The following is a 25,821-nucleotide window of genomic DNA, read 5'->3' as shown; positions in this document are numbered from 1 at the left end:
GAGGGCGAGGTCCAGATCGCGGCAGGCTGAGCGACTCGCGGTCGGCCCGGCGTGGAGCCCCATTTTGGGCTGTCGCGTGCGCTTCACTGGATTTGTGCCCAGTGCAACGGGATCGCTGAATAGCACCCTTTAACTCTTATTTTACTTTATTCTCTGTCTTTTTCTCAATTTCCTTTGGGTGGGAGTTGCTAAGTGATCATATCCTAATTTGCATCAACTCCCATTCACCCATCACGCCTGTCTCACTGATATATATTAATTTCAGGTTCATCAGCACCTCTAATTTCCCTATTCATATCCCATGCACAAATCCATGGCCTTGCCCCTTGCCAACACTGCAGAGGCAGATTAACATCTTGGCGGGGCGGGGTGGTGCGTGCTCACTTTGATTTCTGAAATCACGATGTCACGCTCTGCCTCCAGTGAAAGAACACCCCCCTCCTAATGATGCCACCGATGCCGCCCACCCTCACAGAATGCAAAGGTGCAAGCCTCAAAAAAACACAAATGGATCCTCAAAAAAACACAAATGGATCACTGCTTACCTGCTTCAGTGCTTTTTAACTTAGAAAAACGCCGCTGTAATTTGATAAATTGAAATCCAAGCCTACCTGTTCTCAAAATGATGGTGAAGATGGTCAATATTGCGATCTGTGTGTCTTGAGATGAGCAAACGTGGAACAGGCTAATGAGCAACAAATTGGAGAAATCAGACAATGACATGACTGCAGCACAGGCCAGTGCAGGACGGAATGAGCCAGAAACAGGCCAGTGAAGGAGCAAATACTCCAATCAAGTGGAGTCCAGTGACTCCAAGTCCAATATCAATGGTGTGGCTTTGCCTGGCACGATTCCATTCTTTGTCCCATTGGAGACTTTCTGAAGGGCATGCTTGAGAGTGATGGGGGATGGCAGTTAGAACTACCTACATGTGACCAGCAGCCATTATATCAGACCAGGAAATGGTGGTCCATTTTGAAAAACAGAACTTAAACAAGAAAATATGGAAGAGAGACATATTTGTAAGATTTTCTTGTTTCATCCTTTGTTGGCATGGCAATAGATAGTAGGTCTTTATGAGGAATCTCGATCAGTGCAGGCATGGTGGGCCGAAGGGCCTGTTCCTGTGCTGTAATGTCCTTTGTTCTTTGCAGCGACTCTTAGCATTCTCATCCAAAGGTCTGTAAAAAACATGCGAAATAAATCAACAGTTTTCTTCATTCTACTCTGCACTTGCACCATTACTGTGTCACAAATAACATTGACAGTTTCAACAATGATTTTCTCTTTTTAAAGTGATTTTGTTGTCTCTAGCTTCATTGAAAAGTAACTTCCTGCATCTTGTATACTTCTCACCATCAGAGGGACCTATATTTGTGTTAATTTTAGTGCCTTTGCTTCCACCGAACTATTGTCATTTTAAACTTTCGTGACAAGATTTTAACTGAGGCTAACAATTGTACAGCATTAAATAAAGTCGTATCAACATTATGCAGCGATTCGCTAACAGTATTAATTCTTTGAAGTAAACAATTTCACAAAACAGCAATATTGTACTTTTCAAACTTCTCTGCTAAGGATTTTGCTTCAGCTTGCACAGGTGATTTTTCAGAATTTGATGTGACTATGTCTGATAAGGTTTCCATTATATCAACAAAGTCCAGTCTCAAAGCCAAAACAGCATCTGCATGAGCGGACTACCTGGTGTCACAAATGCTTTTGACCATCAAATGTTTCCCCTGTGCCTGCTCCAAGCGTGATTGCAACATATTCCATCGATGCGTTGAAACTGAAAAGGCATAAACGTTTTGAACAGTTTGCACGTTCTCCCCGTGTTCGCATGGGTTTCGTCCCCACAACCCAAAGATGTGCAGGGTAGGTGGATTGGCCATGCTAAATTGGCACTTAATTGGAAAAGATTAATCGGGTATTCTAAATTATTTTTTTAAATAAATAAAAGTTTTGAACCAAGTAAAAAAAAATGTATGGCTGCCTCAGACAATTCAGCTGCAGCATTGCAGACGAAATTCAAGGAGTGACTGGAATGTGGGCCGAATAATGCGCATGGGCTTAAAGTGTTCAATCTTGCTAGTAGATCTGAATATTTTCCTGCCATATTTGCGCACTATCGAAGCTCTGCCCACGGCAATTTTTGATGTCCATACTTTCGGCTGCAGACACTCAGGAGTGTGGGATTGTAGCTGTACACAACAGGGAAATTTCTCGACAACTTGACCATTGTTAGCGGGAATTAATCCAGAAGAATCACTCGACACTCGGATATGCTTCAATGTCAAATGGTTTAATTACACTAACGGGCAGCAGTCTGTTGGGAATACCAAGCGTCTGTCTGCTGGACATTAGAAATCATAAATATTTTATACAGTTACGCAGCCTATGTCGGCTGGACACAAATTCCAAAACAAGCTTTGGTTGCTAGGCAGCCCAGATCTGCATAGTCTGCTCAACAACAGCTCCCTTATCAGCTGTTCTTGGATTCCCTGGTTACCTATAGCCTAGGACTACCTCATCTGCACCTCTGTGTTACTAGCTGCATTCCTTACGGATAGCTGCAGATAATGATTGTCTTGCAGAATAAGCCTTTTCAGTATGAGTCTGTGGGAACCAGTGTTTACATATGTGGCCAAGCTAGTTAGCTAAGAAAGCCCATGATGCTCCACAACCTGTTATGTTCCGTTTGGAAGCAGGATTTAGGATTATATGTTACATATATTGGTCATGTATATTTATGACTTGTGTGTGTATATGGTTATACATATATTAGTATGCATCTATCATTATATATTAATATGTAACCATTAATTTGTACCACTGATCTCCATTCAGTATGTGCAAATATATTGCAGGTGCCTCTGCCCCAGGGCCCACGCATACAACCATCACTGGTCACGCTGCACCCCAGTGTCTGCGTGGGTTTCCTCCGGGTCTCCGGTTTCCTCCCAATAGTCCCGAAAGATGTGCTTGTTTGGTGAATTGGACATTCTGAATTCTCTCTCAGTGTACTTGAACAGGCGCCGGAAGGTGGCGATTAGGGGATTTTCACAGTAACTTCATTGCAGTGTTAATGTAAACCTACTTGTGACACTAATAAAGGGTATTATTATTATATCTTAAAATTACTGTCAATTGACCTACATGACTCACATCTGGTATTGAATCAACTATTATGGAATATTTTAGTCCATTAGTGAATTGGTTTCTGAGCCGCTCTGCCATTATAGTGGCAAAGTCGGTGTAGGTTGTATGTGTTATGAAGTTGATCTTCCCTGAGCCTCAATATTGTTAACATTTCAAATGGTCTTTGAGAAGTTTGTCAAATCCACAGAGATATTAAAGGCAGGCTAAAAAACTACCTCTTTGACTTGACACTGACAACTCATCAGGTCCTCTTAGTGGTAATCCCAAAGAAGACAGCAGTTTGCAGAGGCAGACTTGCACTCTGGGAGCCCTGCGCTCTCCCTCTTTGTGGGGCCCCTGCTGACTATCTGGCCTCTGCTCTCACTCTCGCCCCCGCCAACCCAGTTGCCGCCCAGCTCTAGACTCTGATCGAGCTGCCCTGCTGCTCTCTGAGAACCATGACGTTGGTGCCTGCCTTGCTCTCGCATCTCCTGACTGCTCTCACCCCCTCGTTCGGGTGGCTGAGTCTCAAGGACTGTGTGTGCTACTGACTGGCTGCCTGGTTGGTGCTGCTGGTTCTCTGGCTTTGCCTCTGCTCTCTAGCCCTCGCCAGTCTGGTTGCCACCCAGCCCTCTCACTCTCAGCCCTGGCCTCTGACTCTGGACGAGTCACCCCGCCAGTTGCTGCTCCCTGAAAACCACTACACTGCCTGGCCTTCGCACCTCCTGACTGCTCATCTCTCGTCTCTCGGTCGGGTGGCTGGGCCTGGAGCCACGATGACTGTGGGTGTGCTCCTGGCTGGCTGCCTGGTTCCTGCTGGGTGCTGGCCTAGCCTCTGTCTGATTGGTTGGCTGCTGCCCTGGCCTGGAGGTCAAGAGTCAGCCCATTGTTTCCCTCAATGTCTGTTGGCCAGCATCTCCCCCTCGCCTTGTTGAGGGCTTTGCAGGGTCACACCCCAATGTTAGGTTGGTGACTTCACTTTTGCCTCAGGTTGCCCACTGAGGTGAATTCAGAAACCTGTTTGCTGCTTCATTCGATGGAAGCTCAAACCTCACTCCAATTCGGGTGAGTCGTGTCTGAACTGTTAAGTCTCATCTTTCATTCTCACTCCACAGTATAAATATTTCCCACTCTCTCTGTCTGTTAGCTTTGATCGAACCTGGCTCCTCGGTGCCATGAGGCAGCAGTGCTAACCACTGTGCCTCTGTGCTGCCTTGGATTCTCCAATTCTGCGGCAATGTCCGGAGGCTGCGTCTGGTCTTACAACCAAAAAAAGTTGGCACCACTCCCGCACCGATGCTCTATCTGGTGTGCGTCTAGGTTTTACTTGCTGGTGCGGACGCAGAATGGCCGGGTCCGTGGCTACGCATGCACACAGCGGCAGTCTAAGCCGGCCGTGCCATACAACATGGCGCCGGCCGCACACAGGATGGCCTGCCAAAACCTGCCCCTGTAATCCCTCCCGCCACACCCAGTCCACCCCCCACCAGTGCCCCCAGCCCCCCGCGAGGCCGCCCCTGCCAGCGAACAGCTCCCCCATCCCCCCCCCCACGCCTGTTTTACAAAATTTGAGAGGACACGCGATCGCGCCATCAGGATGTCGGCCCATCGGGGGCGGAGCATCGAGGGAGGGCCTCAGATAATGTCCTGGGTCGATCCCAATGGCTTGCGGCGTACTTCTCAATTACACCTTTTGAGGGGGTGGAGCATCGGAAAAACTGCGCCGCCCCGATTTCGGCATAAAAAGGGATTCTCCGGCCGATCGCGATTTGTGTGTCGGCAATCAGAGAATCCTGCCCTATGTTCTCCCACCGGAGCTGAATTGCACATGATTTGTGCTCCCGCTGGGACTGGAGATCTGAAGGTGATTCCCATTCCTTCACCATGCATAGTTATGCATGGTGAGGATTGCTGAGGGATTCCCGCCATCGGGTTGCCATTTTGAGTGGGCGAGGTCCTGCGGCTGGCCATCCTCTGCCTCCGCACCGCAATTCAGCCCCCCTGCCCTCCACATCACCATTTAGCCCCCCACCCCTAGTTTTCCTGGGTCTCCCCTTTCCCCCAAGTATGGGGGTGACGCCCCACACAGGGACCCCTAAATAAAAATACCCCACCAGAGACCCCCTAAATAGAGAGACCCCATCCCCAGAGACCCCCTAACTTCAGGGACCTCCAGAGACCCTAAATTAACCACCCTCACCCCCAGAAAAGAGACCCTTGTCAGGAAGCCCCCCCAGAAAATAGAAAAGAGACCCTGTCTCGAAGTGAGAGTGCAGCCCAGACAGAGGCAGTGAAAAAAATTACTGTTGTAACACTCACCTGGGCAATACACCTGCTGGCTCAGACACAAGAAGCACCACCTATCAATTCCTGGAAAGAAAAAAACAGTCAGCTGTGTTTAAACCCCTCAGATCCTTAAGCTGCAGACCATTCGTTCATTTCCCTTACTGGGCTGTGATTGACAGCTCCCAAACACACACAGCACTCAGTTTTGCTTCATTCCTCTTCCTTCATAGTTGAGTAACTCTGAAGTGTTCTAACCGCAATATTTATGAACATCAACCATCCTGACCTAATCCCCCACCCAACCCCCCACTCCCCGACTAGACCCGACCCCTTACCAATCTGACCCCTTCAATCACGCTCCCTCCACCTCCACTCGACCCCCCCCCCCCCCCCCACAATGCGACCTGATCCCCTCACTAAAATACCTCTGGCCCTCCGCACCATTCACTTACCTGGACATGTACCTTCTTCCAGGCCTGCCAATTTTCCTGGGCCCTTTAAAGCTACCTGCTTTCCAGCAGCCAGTGCAGTAAAGAAATGGATGTGTCCCCCCACCCCCCCCCCGCCGTTTGCCGGTACTGGACTATGCTGGGGCCTTCGGACATTTTTTCACTGCAGGTCCTAAGCAGCTCGGGCCCAGGGAGAGTTCAACAGAGTTTTCCATGGCAGGTAAGTGTGCTTGGAATTCCTGTGGGACATGGCTTCACACCACTGGGTGGAAGTTATGGCCCATTTTGTTTATATGCCTGAATACAACATTAAAACAATGCAGCCAATAATTAAATTGAATCAGTCCAAAAATACAAACTATCATTTTAATTCATAGTCCACTGTGACTGACAACTGCTGAAGACATTATGATGTGAAGTTGCAGACATGTATTTCAAATTTTCCAATTGTGAATCCTTCATCTATTGTTAATGTGCATCACTTTTGATATGAATCACTTCATAGCAGTTAAATGGGTTACCTTGAGGAATAATTTCAGCCTAATGGGGTTGAATAGTGGGGGGTGGTTAGATCTGTCGCATATGATGTTTAAAATTGCTAACTGTGGCTATTTTATGTAGGTCATGTGAAGGTAAAAGCTGCACGCTTCTAGACTATGTGAATAATTAATAACTCATTCTGCATGAGTGCAGAATTCAGAACGTGTTGGTTCAGAAGTGTAAAGTGGCTATTTTGCAAAACCACAGAGAGCTTCCTGTTTTGACACAAATGTTCTGCACGTGTATCTGCAGTAAATACAATGGAATTGCTATTTCATTTGCCATTGAGTTATTTGCTCATCATATTCTTTCTGTTAAAACGGGAACTTGCTGGAAATATATGCTCTAAGAACTGGAACTTTATTGTGCAGTACGTAATTGTTAAAGGATTAATATCTGTAAAGCAAGCATTCATCCATTATTGCCCACGTGAGATAGTATCAGTTCAGTCAGCATATGAAGGATCACTAATACCTGATGACATCACGTCACATGGCCTCTGCTCTCTGAATTGTATAGGAATCTTTTCTCCAATGTCTGTACTCTTCAGTCTATTTCTCCTCCCATCATCAGACTAACAGCAGACTGTGCATTGAATCATTCCATGCCTGAAAGCAAAACAGAATAGTAACATGGATATTACACTCACATGTAACATATCGAGGCACACATTCATGCAAACGTACACACACACAAATTACAATGTACTTTACACATATATAAAATTTCTCGGAGTTCGAGTTCAACTTATTTGAACTAACTATGACAAATGAGAGTATTCTTAAAACAATCATTTTGGAAGAGGGAAAATTCCAAGCTTGATTCCTGATCTGTGATGAGTTATATCGTCGTCAGTTCCAGGTATACAATTGATTTCAGAAATCTTGAGTTCCAGAAGGATTAAACAGACATGATAATAATAGCTTATTGACACAAGAAGGCTTCAATGAAGTTAGTGTGAAAAGCTCCTAGTCGCCACATTCCGGCACCTGTTCGGAGAGGCTGGTGCAGGAATTGAACCCGCGCTGCTGGTCTTGTTCTGCATTACAAGCCAGCTGTTTACCCCAATGTGCTACTCCTGATCACTGCCACATCAACCTTTGCTGGCAGTACGGAGGAATTGAGTAAGAAAAATATTGGGTTTAGCTGTGATTCCCATTACAGACTTGCAATGTATCCAAGTGCAATTGGCATCTTTGGAACTTAGTCCAAAAAAGGCAAATATTGGCAAAAAAAAGAGGTTGGCTTTTGTCTTGTAAAAGTAAGTCTCGAGAGATTTGTTCATACTCAACATCAAGCGTGAACCCTCACATTGAAACAGATGACCAATGGACCATGTAAAATTGATCACCTTGTTTCATTGGGACGTGACTGGTGTGCCGGACATTTCAGGTGTGTCCCAAGAAGCAGTATGATGGTTACAAAGAGGCTGAAACCAGCTGTCGAGGTCACTGGCTCTCGTGCACCCATGATTTCAGAAGAGGGGGGAATTCGGAAAAAGGGGCGAGCAGTGCCCAGCAGCATCCTTAAATGTGCAACCATATAGAGAGATCTCGCAGTCTCTTTATAGACCATTGGCTTGACTGCTTTGTGTCTGAAAAAGCTGACCACAGTTTACAAAAGCACATATTGTGGTCAGTTACCAATTCGTTTTGTCACTGGACCTGCAGCAAGTATTAGGACCTAATCTATAGAAGCAATAGGATTTCAGTGTGGCACGTGCTGAAGGACTTTTTAGGTGACTTCAAGGCTTCTGTAAGATTAATTACTGAGAATAATAATAATCTTTATTAGTGTCACAAGTAGGCTTACATTAACACTGCAATGAAGTTACTGTGAAAATCCCCTAGTCACCACATTATGGCGCCTGTTCGGATACACAGAGGGAGAGTTCAGAATGTCCAATTCACCGACAGGCATGTCTTTCGGAACTTGTGCGAGGAAACTGGAGCACCCGGAGGAAACCCACACAGACACGGGGAGAATGCAGACTCCGCACAGACAATGACACAAACGGGAAATCGAACCCAGGTCCCTGGCGCTGTGATGCAACAGTGCTAACAATGTGCTACCTGATATGGGTGGCATAGTAAGACTTGCTCTTGGCATTGAAAGATGAAATGCAGAGTACAAAAAGCTGCTGAAAGAGAGAGAAGGGGGAGAAGGCACTTGGCTGTATTGCCAGAGGGTCTTTAGGGAGACGATCTGTAGGAGAGCAAATTGCAGAAGTACTTGTGACACCCTGGGAGACGCTTTACACAATGATATCTAGAACCATGATGGCAGCAATTTGAGCTTCCACTGCAGCAGCCAGATGTTTGGTAAACACTGCTTAAGCTGCAATAAATCAGTTACTCGACATTGCATCATGTTTAGATTCATTTTTGTTTTATAAATTTAGAGTACCCAATTATGTTTTTCCAATTAAGGGGCAATTTAGCGTGACCAATCCACCTATCCTGCACATCTTTGGGTTGTGGGGGTGAAACCCACGCAAACACGGGGAGAACGTGCAAATTCCACACGGACAGTGACCCTGTGCCGGGATAGAACCCTGGTCCTCAGCGCCGTAGGCAGCAGTGGTAACCACTGCACCACCGTGCCGCCCAATGTTTAGATTCACAAGTGAGTTTATGGAGTAGGTCATCACTCCCATTCTGGAAAGGATGGGCTCCAATCTCTGCACAAAGCCCTATTCCAACATAGTGCCAGCTTCTCCAGCCTTCTTGACATTGATTTGAGCTTACCTGGCAGGCTTCCCAATGAATCAATCATTTAACTCGGGGCTTGAGCACAGGTATTGACCTTCATGCCTACCAGTGACCATGTATCTGGAAGACCTTCTGGCTCTCTGTGGGTACGGGACATCTGTTCTCCTTTCCATCTATTCACCGTGATCACTAATGCAGCGTTTGAATGGTAGCCATGATGTGGAGATGCCGGCGTTGGACTGGGGTGAGCACAGTAAGAAGTCTTACAACACCAGGTTAAAGTCCAACAGGTTTGTTTCAAACACGAGCTTTCGGAGCACGGCTCCTTCTTCACCTGAAGAAGGAGCCGTGCTCCGAAAGCTCGTGTTTGAAACAAACCTGTTGGACTTTAACCTGGTGTTGTAAGACTTCTTGCAGCGTTTGAAAGCCTTGAACACCCTCTCTCCCATGTGGTGTAATTATTACTATTTCTCAGATCAGATTTATTCCTGCATGGGGCCCGATTCTCCGAAATGGAGACAAAGTCCCGACGCCAGAGTGAAAACCGGAGTGTTTCACTCCGGCATCGGAGCCCACTCCCAGCCCCCTATTCTCCCGCCCCCGGGGGGCTAGGAGCGGCGCTGGGCCTTGGCGCCGCGTAAAAAGCGGCGCTGTGTAAATGACGCGGCCAGCGTCGCATAAATTAAGTTACCCACGCATGCGCGAGTTGGCCGGCACCAACCCGCGCATACGCGGTTACCGTCCTCCCTGAGGCCACCCCGCAAGAAGATGGCGGATGGATCTTGCGGGGCAGCGGAGGAAAGGAGGTCCTCCTTTAGAGAGGTCGGCCCGCCGATCGGTGGACCTCCATCGTAAGCCAGACCCCATCAGACCCCCCCCCCCGGTGCAGGAACCCCCCTTCCCCCCCCCCCCCCCCACAGGCCGCCCCCAGCGTTCCCACCGGCAGCGACCAGGTGTGGACGGCGCCGGCGGGAACCTGTCGTGTTGGGCCGGAGAATCACCGCTCGCCTTTTGCAAACGGCGAGCGGCGATTCTCCGAGCAGCCAGCCGTGATTCTTGCCGTGCTGGTTTGGGGGGGTGGGAGAATCGCATGCGGGTGCCGGGGCGGTGTGGCGGACTCACGCGGCGCCCCGGCGATTCTCCCACCCGGCATTGGGGGGGGGGGGGGAGAATTCCGCCCATGGTTCCCAGCACCTGATCCAGTCACAAGACATTGTCCCTTTAAAAGGTAATGTTGATGAATGTCAAGGGGAGATAGTTAGATTCTCTCTTGTTGGAGATGGCCATTGTCTGGCACTTGTGTGGTGTGAATGTTACTTGCCCAACCCTGGATATTGTCCATGTCTTGTTGCACATGGACACAGGCTGCTTCAATAACTGAGGGATTGCGAATACCAGTGAAGATCTCCACTTCTCATCACATAATGGAGGGAAGTTCATTGATGAAGCAGCTGAAGATAGATGGGTCTAAAACACCGCCCTGAGTAACTCCTGCAGCAGTGTCCTGGGACTGAGGATTGTGGTTCTTCAACAACCGCAATCACCTCTTGTTGTGCTGGGCATGACTCCAATCATTGAGGAGCCCACCTGATTCTCATTGACTTTGATTTTGCTCAGGCAACTTGAGCCACACGCGGCTAGCCGTTTACTTCATCTCAAGAGCAGCTACTCTTTCCTCACCTCTGGAGTTTAGCTCTCTTATCCATATTTTAATCAAGGCTGTAATAAGGTCAGGAGCTCACTTCAGACACCTCGCATCACTTTGCTGATGATTGAGTGTAGAGTCTTGGGGCAGTAATTGGCTGGGTTGGATTTGTACTGTTTTTTGTTGACAGGAACAAAACTGGGCAATTTGCTACACTGTTGGTTAGATGCTAATGTTGTAGCTGTACTGAAACAGCTTGTCTAGGATTGTGGCTAGTTCTAGAACACAAACACTATTGCTGGAATATTGTCAGGGCCCATTAGTAACCTTTGCAGTACCCATTGTCTTCAGCTGTTTCTTGATATCATGTGGAGTGAATCGAATTGGCTGAAGACTGTGACATCCATGATGCTGGGGACTTTAGAAAGAGGCTGAAATGGACCATTAATTCTAGCTGAAGATGGTTGCAAATGCTTCAGCCTTGTGATATACTCCCTGATTTTCAGGGCTGTTTATCTACCAAGAAGATATTGTTCCACAGGTATTCCTCCTCTCATGGTTTAATGCCATATTCATGCAATTACAAAGACCCCTAAATTCCCAACACTGAAACATCAAACACTTCAGAAATGCAGCATTCACCCTTGTCTCTTGAACTCTCTAACCCACATTCATTAGCACAGTTATTCTATTGCATTCTTTGTAACTTTTGTTTCTATTCTCATAAATATTTGAGTCAATGACCAGATGTTCAATGAAAGACTTGTATCGGTTGATGTCTGTTACATCTGCCGTATTCCCTTCTGATGGTAAATCTGTCAGGGATTCGGCAAGAAACAGAGCCTCATAAATCCTCCTAGCTCTGGCACAAGTCCAAACCTTAATATTAGCTGAAACCATACAGAACCCATAGCTAGTGATACACAGCATAGATGAGAACATTTAGGGCAGCACGATGGCGCAGTGGGTTAGCCCTGCAGCCTCACAGCGCCGAGGTCCCAGGCTCTGGATCACTGTCCGTGTGGAGTTTGCACATTCTCCCCGTGTTTGCGTGGGTTTCGCCCCCAAAACCCCCCAAAGAATGTGCAGGATAGGTTGATTGGCCACACTAAATTGCCCCTTAATTGGAAAAAATTAATTGGGTACACTAAATTTATTTTTAAAAAATAGATGAGAACATGGAGGAACGGTACGAATTCTACTTTTAGTTACAACAGGGATGAGAATTTTTCTCCCAGACTGACTGGATCTTCACTATTAAAACAAAACTCAAGCCTCATAATTTGCATGGAAATTATGAGGGGAAATTTGCTGAGGGAAATTCTCCACCTTGTGATGCAGCAAATGCGAATCAGGTGGGGAATGGGGAGTCTGGCCAAAATTGAGGTCTGCGCCCGGCGCCAATTCGGGTGCCATACTCTGGGAATCTCTCGCTCATGGCGATACCCGCATCGGTGGCGGCATGCAAAACCGATATTTGCATGCATTTAATGTGATTATCGGATTGGACACAGTGTGTTCCGCCCTTCTGCAACGATCCGCCCCTCTCATACGGAAGTCTCACCGGCGTGAATTACCACAAGTATTTACAAACCTGGACTGGGCTCCATGGCTGCTGAGGGGGAGCGGAAGGCTAAAATCACTGAAAAACCATAGAAAACTGCAGAGTAGCGGGTAGTGGGTTGTTGCCAAGTCTGTGGATTTGGGGTGCCCCCTTGGGACCAGGGTGGCCTGGCTCAGACCTCCTTTGCTGCAGTCTGTCTGTTAAATGCTCCCCTTTCATGCTACTTATAGGCTTCAGGCTGCTCACACTGCTGAGTGCTGCCTGTCCCTTTAAATGCTCAGAAGGCCTCTAGTCATCTCGGAGCCCACCCAGGCCACCCCTCTGGACACTCTCGTATCCCAGCTACATCATCAAGGGCCAAGCTCAATCACGAGCCCACCAGTTGTTGGCACTCCTGAGAAGTGCTACGCCATTGCAGAGGAAGCAGGGGATCAGCAGAGCTCACCCCAACCAGAGGGCATCTGCACCACAGCCTTTGGAGCCCTATCTGGTTCTCTGCTCCTCTCAGGGCAGAGGCCTTACCAGTGACCCCCCACCTCCACCAGCTGTGACTTCCTGGTGAGACTGAGAGTACTGACTGCCTCTGTCACCTCCCAAGCAGTGTTCAGGAGGGCAGACTTAAGCTTGCAGCCCACATTGGAGAAAAGGGTGTCCCTCCGCCCCTTACCGGTATGGAGCTGTGGGTCCACCTTGGACTCCCGACCATGGAGCGCATGTCTTTTCTAGGCCATGTTGGTGCGAGTGTGGGTGAGTGGAGCACTTAAAAACAGCTCCAGATGCTAGGCTCTTAGGCGTTAACTCAGGCCCCAGCGCTTAGAACGCTGTTAGAATGCCCACTGCGTCAGGACATTAGCATGTCCTGAATTGCTCCACAGATAGCGTTCTCAATGGAAACGCGAACCTCAAACAATTCAGTCCTGGCAGCAACACTTAGGGTGCGATTGAATGGCCACTGCTCCTGGGGCTGCTAGGGGATCGCAGGTCCCCAGGTCCCCAGGTGCATGTCCTTTGGGCAGGGAGGTATCGTGACACTGCTGGTGCCACATGGGCACCCTGCACTGCCAGCCTTGGACCCTGGCAGTGCCACCTTGGTGCCAGCCTGGCACTGCCAAAGTGCTCAGGTGGCACTGCCAATCTGGCACAGTGGTGATTGGGTTCGGGTGCCCTGTGTGGGTGTTGGGTGGGTGCAAGGATGTGTGAGGGAGGTGCGTGGACCCTCCCATAGTGCGTTGGGGCTTGGGGAGGAGTTGGGGGTGGCATCAAGGGCTCCAAAGATCCCGATCCCTCGCTACACTGAGGAGCTTGGGTGAGTAGAGTTCCGCAGTGCAGAAAATGCGTCTATGTGTGATCTCGATCGTGCATTCCCTGTGCGACCCCCTATCGAACCCGAGTGACATTTAATAGCGTTGTATTTCTCGGCACTGAGAGCACCAGGAAACACGCGGCTAAACGCGCTCTCTATGGGACCTTGCTCCCATTTGGTTAAATTGCGCCCTTAGTCTACCAAATCGAGAATTTTGCCCGGTGAATTCTGATCTGTGTATTGTTCTGGCTTGATATCAGCCTCTTACACATTGAAAGAGACAGTTTTGACTGCACGCATGAGAATTTTTATTACTGCGCTGGACTTTATATCATGTGCTGTCTGGTTCTATTGCTGATATGAAGGCCAAGTGTTGCTGCTTTGGATGCAATCAAATACCTAGCTGCAAATTGTGCAGGCTTTTCATGGTGATTTATTTTGCTCAACTTTCTTTTTGAATTTAATTGCACACTTCATGAAATTCTAGCTCTTTATTTTTTGAAAAATGATTTTACAAAACCTTTAACTGAAATTCTGGAATTTGGAATACAAGGCCACCTTCCAAGGTGAAGGGATGAAAAGGGAACAAGAACCACCCTAAAGGGAATGTAAAGAGAGACATTTTGCATCTCAGTTTACATCCAAATCCCATCTCATGCTGATCTACATATCAGAATGTGGAAATGATCCGAGTTCAAAGAAATCTGACTCTAGGGTGAGAGACATGTGGCTGGATTCTCCGCTGTCGGGACTCTCCGTGGCATCGACAGCCCGGGGATTTCCTGGTGGCGTGGGACTGCCCTCAATGGGAAACCCCATTGGCTGGCTGGCGAGACGGAGAACCCCGCCGATGCTGTTTATTCCGTTTGAGAATATGCAGGGAACTGTGATTCTGTGTTTACTGCTGCGCTTATGTGTCAGAGTGTGTTTGTGACACAGAAACATGTGGGAACCTCAGCCAGTTACCCCTGCGGAGCAAAGTCGATGGGCCGAATGGCCTAATTCTGCTCCTATATCTTATGAACTTATGAACCACTGAAATAAGGACAAGCAGACAGGAAAGGATCGCTCTCTCTGCTGTTAGAGAAAGGTCACAAGCAAAAGTAAATTGGATAGCTTTTCAACCACCCTGTAGAATCCAATATTTCCAAACAAACTATTCAGCTACCACAGTCAGCACTACTGCAAATAACCAACTTAACTGCTACAGTGTGCCACCATCTCCCCTCCAGGACAAACAAAGACTAATTGGTATATTTTTCTTTCTTGTAATTTCCCATTTCTGAACAGTGTGTGAATATGTGTGTTGTGTTCTTTATTATTTTTGCAGGGTTTTTTTTTAGTTACTATAAACTTACTCTTTCTTTGATTCAAGAAAACTGGTTAAATTGGCTCTTTCTAAACGTAAATACATTTGGACTGGGAAAAGGTTGTAACAAGCCACAGGTGGGGGAATGGCATGTTGATTAAATAGAGGAACTAGCTAATTCCTCCTCATCTGGGGATAACAAAATTGGGGACCCATTCGGGAAGCAAACAAATTAGGGGACCGGTTGCAACAATGGCAGTGATTCTCTGTTTGGGAGACTGTTGTTCTTCCACTGGAGGAGAATTGGAACAGATAAATCAGGAAGCAATGTCATATCCCTCGCCATGCAAAATTATCGGGCCGCCATTTTGAGCGGGAGGCCTGATAGCGAGGTCCCGCGGCTTGACTCAGCCTCCCTCCATATTGAAAGCAACCCTCACCTCCATCCCTTCGCATCATGATTCAGCCTCCCTATCTCCAGATTTTCTGAGTCATCCCCTTCCCCCAAATACGGGGGTGACCCGACCCGCCCACCTCCGAGAGACTCCCTGAATAGGAGGACCCCCCCATGAGACTCCCTGAATAGGAGAACTCCCCTTAGAACTCCTGGATAGGGGGACCCCCCAAGACCCCTGCATAGCAGGCCCTCTGAGACCCCCTGAATAGGGGAACCCTCCACAGAGACCACCTAACTAAAGGGGACTTCCCAGAGATCCCATAATGAAAGGGACTCCCCCACCCCCCCATACCCCATGACTAAAGGGACCCCCCCCCCCCCAGAGAGTCCCTAATGAAAGGAATCCCATGACAGATCCCCCAAAAAAGTGACCCCTGTCTGGAAGGTAGATAGCAGTCCAGAGAGACGCAGTGAAAATAACTACTGTTGTAACACTTCCTGGGCATACACCTGCTGGCTCAGACAGAGGAAGCACCACGAGTCAATTCCTAGAAAGAGAAAAGCAGTGACCTGTGTTTAAACCCTTCAGGTCCTTTAGTTGCAAGCCATTCATTCATTTCTCTTAGTGGGCTGTGATTGATAGCTTCCACAAACACAGCTGTTAGCCTTGCTTTACTCATCTTCCTTCACTGGATTGCACTAACTCTCTTTGAAATGCTTGATGTTTGTAATCATTGTTGTTACAGCACTTCAGAGTTACTCATCTATGAAGGGAGATGAATGAAGCAAGGTTAACATCCTGGTTTTGGGGGGCTTAAATTATGGAGTATCTGGGGCCTTCCCTCTATTCGGGGTCTCTGGGGGTCCCCCTATCCAGGCGGTCTTAGGGGGGTCTCCCTATCTAAGGGGTCTCAGAGGGGTGTTCCTATCTAGGGGGTTTCTGGGGGGGGTCTCCTTTTCCTATGGATCTCAGGGGGTCTCCCTATCTAGGTGGTCTCTGGGGGATGTCTCCTATTTTAGAGGGCTCTGGTGCAGGTGGCCCTCCGATGGATTTTGGGGGCAATTCCCATAAGGAGGTACCCATGGCAAGGTCCACCACTTCAGTTACACATTTGGTAATGCCTGTTGTGAATCCTGCCCACGTGATACCTAAACCAGAGGACAGGAGAATCAGGCGACCTGGAGAGTCTGGTGCCGGGCCTTCTAAGTGAATGCAATGTGGTCTTTAGGACCCCTTTGCATCCATTAGCATCCTCCAGCTGGCACGTGGGCACGAACCCCATTCCCGCCACCAATGGAGCATTGTGGTCGGTTCGGGGCCCGGAGCAAACCTCGGTTTCAGCCAGCGCCCGATTCTCCATCTGATTGCTTTCCTGTTGCCGGCGTCACGGGGTGGAGACTCCAGGCAAATATTATGCCTATAAAATCCTCTTATGATCCAGTACAATCACGCAACATTTTCAAACGCAACTTTTCAAAAATGTAACTAAAATCTTTCCATGATATTATCATGCTCACACAATCTGGACTCATGTCATTATGGAGTATAAACTTACCTTAAAAACAAAATGGGGAATGCACAATTTATTTTAAAACAAAATGGAGTTGAGAGGTTGACTGATCTTTTATTTCCTGTCAGTATAGATGGAACTATATACGGCCGCAGAGTTAGCCTTCCTGTCTGGATAAGACATTAAAAAAACAAATGAAGTTTCTGGATATCTTGGGGGCAGGGTCAAGGGAAATACCAATTCACGGGAACCATAGTTTTGAGCCAGGGAAGTGTGATGGAAATTTTCGGAGATGGGAGGAGAAAGGAATTAGGCCACTAAAAGATTTGTTTCTTGGGGGTCGTTTTGCTGGATTGAAGAAGCTGGGAGCGAAGTATGGGCTGGAGCAGGGGGAATTGTTTAGATACATGCAGGTTCGAGATTTTGCCAGAAAGGAGATACAGAGCTTCCCAGTAGTGCCGGCTTCCACATTGCTGGAGGAGGTGCTGACGACAGGGGGACTGGAGAAGGGGAGGTATCGGTGGTTTACGGGGCTATTTTGGAGGAGGAGAAGGTGCCGCTCAAAGGGATCAAAGCAAAGTGGGAGGAAGAGTTGAGAGAGGGTATGGAGGAGGGGTTCTGGTGTGAGGTGCTCCGGAGAGTGAACGCCTCCACCTCGTGTGCGAGGTTGGGGCTGATACAGCTGAAGGTGGTGTATAAAGCGCACCTTAAAGGGGCAAGGATGAGCCGGCGCTTTGAGAGGGTAGAAGATATGTGTGAACGTTGCGGGAGGGGGCCTGCTAACCACATTCATATGATTTGGTCCTGTCAAAGCTGCAGGATTACTGGAAGGAGGTTTTTAGGGTAATCTCTAAAGTGGTGCACGTGAAACTGGACCCGGGGCCTCGGGAGGCCACATTCGGGGTGTCGGACCAGCCGGGGTTGGAATCGGGCGTGGAGGCAGATGTTGATGCCTTCGACTCATTGATCGCCCAAAGGCGGATCATGTTAGGGTGGAGATCAACCTCAACACCCTGTGCCCTGGCGTGACGGGGGGACCTGCTGAAATTCTTGCGCTTGAAATGGTCCAATTTGAACTGCAGGGAATGATGGAGGGGTTCTACAATTCATGGGAGGTATTCATTATGCAGTTTCGAACATTAGGGAGGGAGGGCTGGGAGGGCTGGGGGAGGGGGACTATATGTGTTAATGGTGACTATGGATGATTCCTGATTCCATTTTGTCATTTGTTTATGTTAACATGTGGGCTAATGTCTGGGGTTGGTTGGGAGGATGGGATCGTTATTGATATGGGGATTGATATTACATTCGTTACTGATTATTGTTTATTGTTGGATGTAAATTTGGGAGAAAATGTGAAAAAGGAGAATAAAAAATATTTTTAGAAAAAGGTTTCTGGATATCTCATTTAGAAGTTATTAAAATACAATAAACCATTCCTATTGTTAATGGCCAGCTTTTCCAAATAATTAAAGAAACCAGTTCAGAATACTTCTTGTCCTCAGAGTGGAATTACAAAGAATGGGTGTGAAAATACAATTCTATCACGTTGATATGTCTTTTTTATAATTTACAATTAAGGGACAATTTAGTGTGGCCAATCCACCTAATCTGCACATAGAATCAGAGAATTTACAGTGCAGAAGGAGGCCATTCGGCCCATCGAGTCTGCACCGGCCCTTGGAAAGAGCACCCTACTTAAGCCTATGACTCCACCCTATCCCGTAACCCAGTAACCCCACCTAACCTAAGGGCAATTTAGCATGGCCAATCCACCTAACCTGCACATCTTTGGACTGTGGGAGGAAACCTGAGCACCCGGAGGAAACCCACGCAGACACGGGGAGAATGTGCAGACTTCACACAGACAGTGACCCAGCCGGGAATCGAACCTGGGACCCTGGAGCTGTAAAGCAACTGTGCTAGCCATTGTGCTACTGTGCTGCCCCTAATCTTTGGGCTGTGGGCGAGAAACCCACGCAGACGTGGGGGGAGAATGCGCAAACTCCACACAGACAGTGACCCGGGGCTGGGATCGATCCTGGGTCCTCGGTGCCATAGGCAGCAGTGCTAACCTGAGCCACCATGCCGCCCTTACATTGGTATGTCAACGGGTGAAACCTTCACCCCACTGTTTGACAATAGCCACGATTTCAGAGACCATGGCCGGGATTTTCCCCTACCCGGGGGGTCCCGGCGTACCGGAGTGGCGAGAACCACTCCAGCGTCGGGCCTCTCCCCTAAAGGTGCGGAATTCTCTGCACCTTTAGGGGCTAGACCCGCGCCGGATTGGTTGGCGCCCCGCCGACCAGCGCGAACGGTCTTTGGTGCCCCGCCAGCTGGCGCAAACGGCTGGCCGAAAGGTCTTCGCCGGCCGGCATGAGACCGCGCATGCGCGGTGGAGGGGGTCTCTTCCACCTCCGCCATGGTTGAGACCGTGGTGGCGGCGGAAGAAAAAGAGTGCCCCCATGGCACAAGCCCGCCCGATGATCGGTGGGCCCTAATCGCGGGCCAGGCCACCGTGGGGGCATCCCCCGGGGTCAGATCGCCCCGCGCCCCCCCAGGACCCCGGGCCCGCTTGCGCCGCCTGCTCCCGCCGGCACCAGAGGTGCTCTGATTCCCGCCGGTGGGATTGGCCTGTCAGCGGCAGGACTTCGGCCCATCGCGGGTCAGAGAATCGCCGCGGGGCCCCGCCGACCGGCGTGGCGTGATTCCCACCCCCGCAGATTCCCGGGTGGTGGAGAATTCCGGTCACGGCGGGGACAGGATTTACACCTGCCCCGGGCGATTCTCCGACCCTGCGGGGGGGTCTGAGAATACCGCCCAATTTGTGAGGATAATGAAAAACAGATAATGAGGTCACATGCCACAAACCAGGTTTCTGATCGGGGCATTCAATAAGGCACATTTTTGGAGCGGAAATGAATAGAAAGATCCAGACCAGCGAAGGAACAGGGCTCTGTCTAAGAATGACCAGCAGGCAGAGTCTTTACCTATCTATTTGAAGAACCAAACAAGGTTTTCGCTCCAGGGGACCAACTGCATCTCGACTGGAGTGAAGCAAGAGAAACCGAACCAGTGCGACTCGGTCTTCATCAACCTCCAAACTATTTCTTCAGGGGGCCAAAAATAAATCACAGGCCTGCTTCAAGACTTCATGTTGGGAGAAGCAAGTGTGACAGTGAATCTTTGGAGTGTTAAGATCTAAGTGCGTGTTACCTCTTTTATGATCACTGTCCTTTGAGTGTGTATGTGCATGTACGGTATGAGTGGGTGTGGCTGCAAATACATTTTGGGTGATGAGTAATAACCATTTATCTTTTTTTATAAACTTATGAGAAAGGTTGCCACTTGTCCGTTCCTAACCGTTGCAGCACTCGGAGGGGCTAAAATATTTTCCTTTTAAAAACACAGTTGGCTTTGGTCAGTTAAGAGGTGAACCATCTCTCAACTGTTTGTAAGAGATGTATGTACCTGGTGTAGTTTTGTTAATACAGCTGAAAACGGGTTTATTACTCCAAAAAACATTTTTAAACAGAATGTCTAATTCACCACCTGTGAGTAATGATTTCAAATTACTGAAAATAACTTAAAAAAATATACAGAACCATTTACTAATTTCAATGATGTACAGCAAGCAGTAGTAATTTTTTTAAACAAGCTTTTAAAAGGTGCTTATTAGTGTCCTTACATGTTAAAGAAAAGGCTAATTTTAAGAACCTCTTTGAGGAATGGGCATAATTAGCTGAAACCTATCATTGTATTTATTTAGAGCTATGCTTGTGGCAGTTTTGTGGGTGTGGCGATCTTACAGCGCGATGGTTTTTAAATTGGCGCAAAAATATCTTGATTTGCATTGAATGTAAGTTGCATTTGAAATTCCTCGGTCTTTTGTGATGTTTCGGATGACTGTGGATGAATTGCACTGGAACAACATGGAGAACACACCAGGCTGATGTATTTTGGGATGTATGCATAAATCCAGCTATTTACATCTGGTATGAAATCCTGAAGAGTGACTAAAAGAGTTAATAGAATCATAGAATTTACAGAGCAGAAGGGGGCCATTTGGCCCATCAAGTCTACACCAGTCCCTGAAAGACCATCCTATCTAAGCCCACACCTCCACCCTATCCCTGTAACCCTGCAACCCCACCTAACATTTGGACACTAAGGGACAATTTAGCATGGCCAGTCCACCTAACCTGCGCATCTTTGGACTGTGGGAAGAAACCGGAACACCCGGATGAAACCCACGTACACACGGGGAGAACATGCAGACTCCGCACGGACAGTGACCCAAGTCGGGAATCGAACCCGGGTCCCTGGCGGTGTGAAGCAACAGTGCTAACCACTGTGCTGCCGTGCCGCCCCACGTTGTGATATGTAGTGTGAAAGAAATGTTCTATCTCCAGTATAATCTTCGCCCATATTTTTCTAAAGTCCCTTTTAAGGGCAATTATCACTCGTAATGAACCCTGGGCTAATTTTTGATGTGGAAAGAGGACCCTACTCCCTCATGAGCACTGTCATTGTGACAGCAGCAATGTTTTCCTGGCTATACAATTAGGCTTGGGAGCTGCCCCCTGAGTTTGGCAGTAAATCCATTTGAAATGCAAATTAATGCACATGGAACCCCGAGAATGATTTTTGGAGGGAACTAGGCTGTGCACATTCCAATCTCTTTACCACGCATTAATGATAAAGAATCCTAAAAAGGGAAAGGTTCAATCAATCTTGTGGGGCAGGGAAGAGCAAGGGAGCTTCCCCAGGACCAACAAAAATACAATGGGCCACTACCAGGCCAGGCTTTAACCCCTGGGCCTCACATTAACCTCTCCCTGTCCTGGACATGAATGCAGTTTCAGCCAGTATCTTAGCTGGCTGACGTTGCTGTCCAACATTTGCCAACCACAGCCAAATGAGGCCGAGGCCACAGAATAATGGGGCCTCATTGCCACTGGAAGAATCTTAGCTGGTCAGCAGCCCTAAATCAAAGCCTAGTAGTTCAGAGGTGGAGTAGTGGTTAAAGCTTTAGGATACCAGCCGGTCAGCTCTCATAGTTTGAATCTCGCTGGTGGCAGATGTTTGGTCCGTAAACGCTGCAGCATCTCCCTTCAGCATGTGGCAAGTCTGCCGAGAAAAATGAGTGTGCCGAGTATCAGCTTTCTTTCCCAGTCAAAGCCAAGCTCTCTGCCATTTCACCAACATTCCCTAAATCAAAACCTAAACTTAATTGTTGAGCCTATGAACAATTTTGATGAATGTAACAGGACAAAAACAATAGTTGTCAAAGAAAAGCAGTATGTCAAGTTGGAGGATAGATTCTGCCTCCCAGATGTTCTTTTCGAACCATTCTGAACTGCTTTCCAATGACTGTAGTTAATTATCCCGAGAGCCTAATTTTGGCTGGTACCTAGTGTAGGGTTTGTAGTTCTGGTACTTTTATTGCTCTACTATTCTGCTAAAATTTATCAAAAGCCACAGTGAACCGTAAACGTGATGAAGTTTTGGACAAGCTTGCATGAATCATTAAAATAACACATTAAAATTCCACATTATAGTTCAGTGCTTTAAATCATATCTGTACAAACCCTCAAGATCCATTTTTAAATGATGCATTTACTAAAATACAATGGGTGATATTCTCCGCTTCTGAGACTAGGGGTTGGATTCTCCAATTTTGCGGCTCTGTCCAGAGGAAGCGTCTGGTCTTACAACAAAAAATCCGGTGCCACCCCTGCACCGCCCGGTGGGGGGGCTAGCAGCTGCGCCACGTAAAGGACCCGGCTTTACCTGCAGATACGGATGGAGAATGGGCGGCTTCGTGGCCACGTGTGCACGGTTGTACAGCCTGTGGTGGCCGCGCTGTACAATATGGCGCCAGCCGCACGCGGACCCAGCCTGTCAGATTGTGCCCATCTGTATCCCACCTTGCCACCCCCGGACCACCTCCCACCAGTCCCCCCAGCCCCTGCTGAAGCCCCCGCCCTGCCAGCAGAACGGCTCCCCCTCCCTCCCTCAGCCGCCACCCGAGGTCCCTGATGCCGTCGGGAAGTCGGCCCATTGGGGGCGGAGCATCGGGGGAGGGCCTCAGGTGATGACTCGAGGCTATCCAAACGGCGTGCAGCATACTCGGCGATTACACCGTTTTTGAGGGGGCGGTGGGTCCGAAAATCGGCGCCACCCCCGATTTCGGCGTTAAAACGGATTCTCCGGCCAATCGTCGAACGCGATTTCGGTGTCGGCAATTAGAGAATCCAGCCCTAGGTGTTGATGCCAGCACAGAATTTGTGGACTTTCACAACAGCAAAACCGGCACCACACCTGGATCTGTTCCTGTTAAGGGGCTAGCACCGGCGCTGTGTGGAACATAATCGATTCCAGTGCGGTGTGGGATTCGCCTGATCCGTGATTGACACTCGGAAGGCTGACAAGCTGCAGCCGCACATGCACATTACAATCCCCACACACACTCATCCCAGCCAACAAGATGGCCTGGTTGTGCTGGGGCGCATCCATACAGCTAATGAGTCACCTGGGGCGAGAGGGCACCCATGGGGGTGGCCTGGGGGGGGGACCTATACGACCCTTGGCACTAAGTTCACAGTGGGAAGTCAGCGGCATGCCGAGCTGCATGGCTGCCTTGCCGACTGCGGCAATGGTGTTCCGTGTCCGTCCATTACTATTACTCACATTACACTCCCCGGCCCTGGCAGAGGCCCCCTGGCCAGCAGCTCAACTATCAGCAACTATGATGATGTTGGACACGTTCCATACCCCCTCTCCCTCCCTCAACAGCCGGCACGCTGGTTTCACGATTTTTAAAAGCACAAGTGAACTGTCGGGAACCCAACAGGAGGAGGCCTCGGAAAATATTGGGTCAAGCCCCTTAATGATATGCAAACGGTGTTTATTGTACGTGCATTCCGGTACGCATTGACACCGCTGTCGAGGTGTCGGAGAATTGTGATTTGCAGTCAAATTGGTGCCCAATGCGATTTTGGCCAAAGAAGAATCCCGCCCAATATTTTTAGTTAGTCTTGACCAAAGTTGCTGCAGGTTGATAGCTAATATTACCGTAGAGTTTCAGGCCATGAGCCATGTAAACGACACGGACTAAGTCATGGTGAGTGGATAGTGTAAGGGCCTACTTTGCTATTTGTGTGTTGAAGTTTGTAAGACCAATTCAAGATTTCAGAAATTGCTCCTTGTGTCTAATTCCGCATCGCAATTTCAGAAACAGTAGTCCAACCCTTCCTGAGTTGTAAACCACCTGACTTGTCTGAAGGATTTAATTATAAATTTTATGTTGTTATATTTCTAGTCATTTGTTTATAAGATGGGAGCTAACTAAATGGGAGGGATTCTCCGCTCTCAATCCTGGCGGGACCTGTTGTTGGTCAGAACGGAAGAATTTGGTGTTCCAGCCAAAACTCCATTCACTTTCAGGAGCACCGGAAAACCCCAGCCCCGATCGAGAACAGAAGATATTGGCCAATAGCTTTCGCAAATGTGGTTCAACAAAATATAGATTCAAAATGAATTTTTGAAGGATCTACTATCCCATGAAACATAAAAACATCGGAAATAAGAGCAAGAGGATGACATTCGGCCCTTCTAGCCTGCTTCGCCATTCATTATGATCATGGCTGTTCGTTCAACTCAATAGCCTGATCCCACCTCCCCCCCATATCTTTGATTCCCTTCGCCGCAAGTGCTATATTTTGCTGCTTCTTGAAAACATGCAAGTGCTTTGGCTTCAATTGTTTTCTGTGGCAGCGATTCCACAGGCTCACCCCTCTCTGGGTGGAGAAATTTCTCCTCACCTCTGTCCTAAATGGTCTACCCTGTATCCTCAGACTGTGACCCCTTGTTCTGGGCACACCCACCGTCAGGAACATTCTTCTGAAACCGACCCTGTTCTGTCCTGTTAGAATTTTATAGGTTTTATGAGATCCCCCCTCATTCTTCTGAACTCCAGCGAATACAATCCCTTTTTTTATTCCTTTCTCAGGGTTACAAAGCCAAAGCACAGAGTGGACAGGGGCAAACCCCTAATCCAGCTCCTTGCCTGCTCCAAAAAACAATTCAAATTGAAGCCAATTCATGGTCCCCACAAGAGAGACATACCAGATCCAGGCGTTACACCTGACCTCCCGAAGATAGACATCTGGACTTCCACCTACCACAGATAAGGGGAAATCCCCCCCTCTCAATGAAGGAGGGCTAACCACCCTGCCAGAGCCCCCTTGGCACTTTGAGTACGCCGTTTTGGAGGGGGCGGAGCATCGCGAAAGCGGCACTGCCCCCGATTTGGTCGTGAACGGGTATTCTCTGGCCAATCGCTGAATGCGATTTCGGCGTCGGCGACCAGAGAATCTCGCCCGATTTGTCTGCAGCTGAACGTGACTGAGAGGCTGAACCTCCCTCCAGACCTTTTATATGTCACCTTGAGCTAACCACAAGAAGCTGAACCAGACCAGCCCCAGTGATACCACTCAGTCTAATGTTCCTTCCACCGCCGGAGCAATGACTTTGCTCCATGTTGCGCTCCTCAGAGTGATGTAATTCAGAATGGCAGCTCAGCGATCTGGGAGATTGGACTTGTATCACACCAATCACTGGATGCAAAATAAAGGAGAATAATAACTTGACAACAGGCTATCAACGCTAAAAATAATGAAAGGAACAGGAGTATTCAAAACAACATTTTAATTTGAAATAATATTGTCATTAATGACCTAGTTGACATAGTTATCATTAACAGCTTATTTTTTTCTTTCTTTCTTTAGGGAGTTGAGGTGAAAACTGATTATGTTCCCTTGCTGAATTCTCTGGCTGCATATGGCTGGCAGTTAACCTGTGTGCTTCCTACTCCTATAGTAAAGAGGGACAGGTAGGACATTTTATAACATGTCAAGAGAAATCTCAACTTGAATGGCTGTGCAAGAGCTGCAATATTGGG

General features: G+C 48.3%; 1 protein-coding gene across 2 annotated transcripts in view; it reads left to right on the top strand.

Annotated features, from left to right (window-relative positions):
- The window catches only part of LOC119966332 (raftlin-like), a 184,887-nt gene that overhangs the window by 147,727 nt on the left and 11,339 nt on the right, over nt 1-25,821 (top strand). For both annotated transcript variants that reach the window (XM_038797815.1, XM_038797814.1), the window contains one exon: nt 25,649-25,752. In XM_038797815.1, the coding sequence (XP_038653743.1) occupies nt 25,649-25,752 (104 nt within the window). The remainder of the gene's footprint in view (nt 1-25,648; nt 25,753-25,821) is intronic.

This window comes from Scyliorhinus canicula, chromosome 5 (genome assembly GCF_902713615.1).
Source record: "Scyliorhinus canicula chromosome 5, sScyCan1.1, whole genome shotgun sequence".
Classification (NCBI taxonomy): Eukaryota; Metazoa; Chordata; class Chondrichthyes; order Carcharhiniformes; family Scyliorhinidae; genus Scyliorhinus; species Scyliorhinus canicula.
The sequence above is the reverse complement of the archived record's forward strand: the minus strand, read 5'-3'. Positions and strand labels throughout refer to the sequence as shown.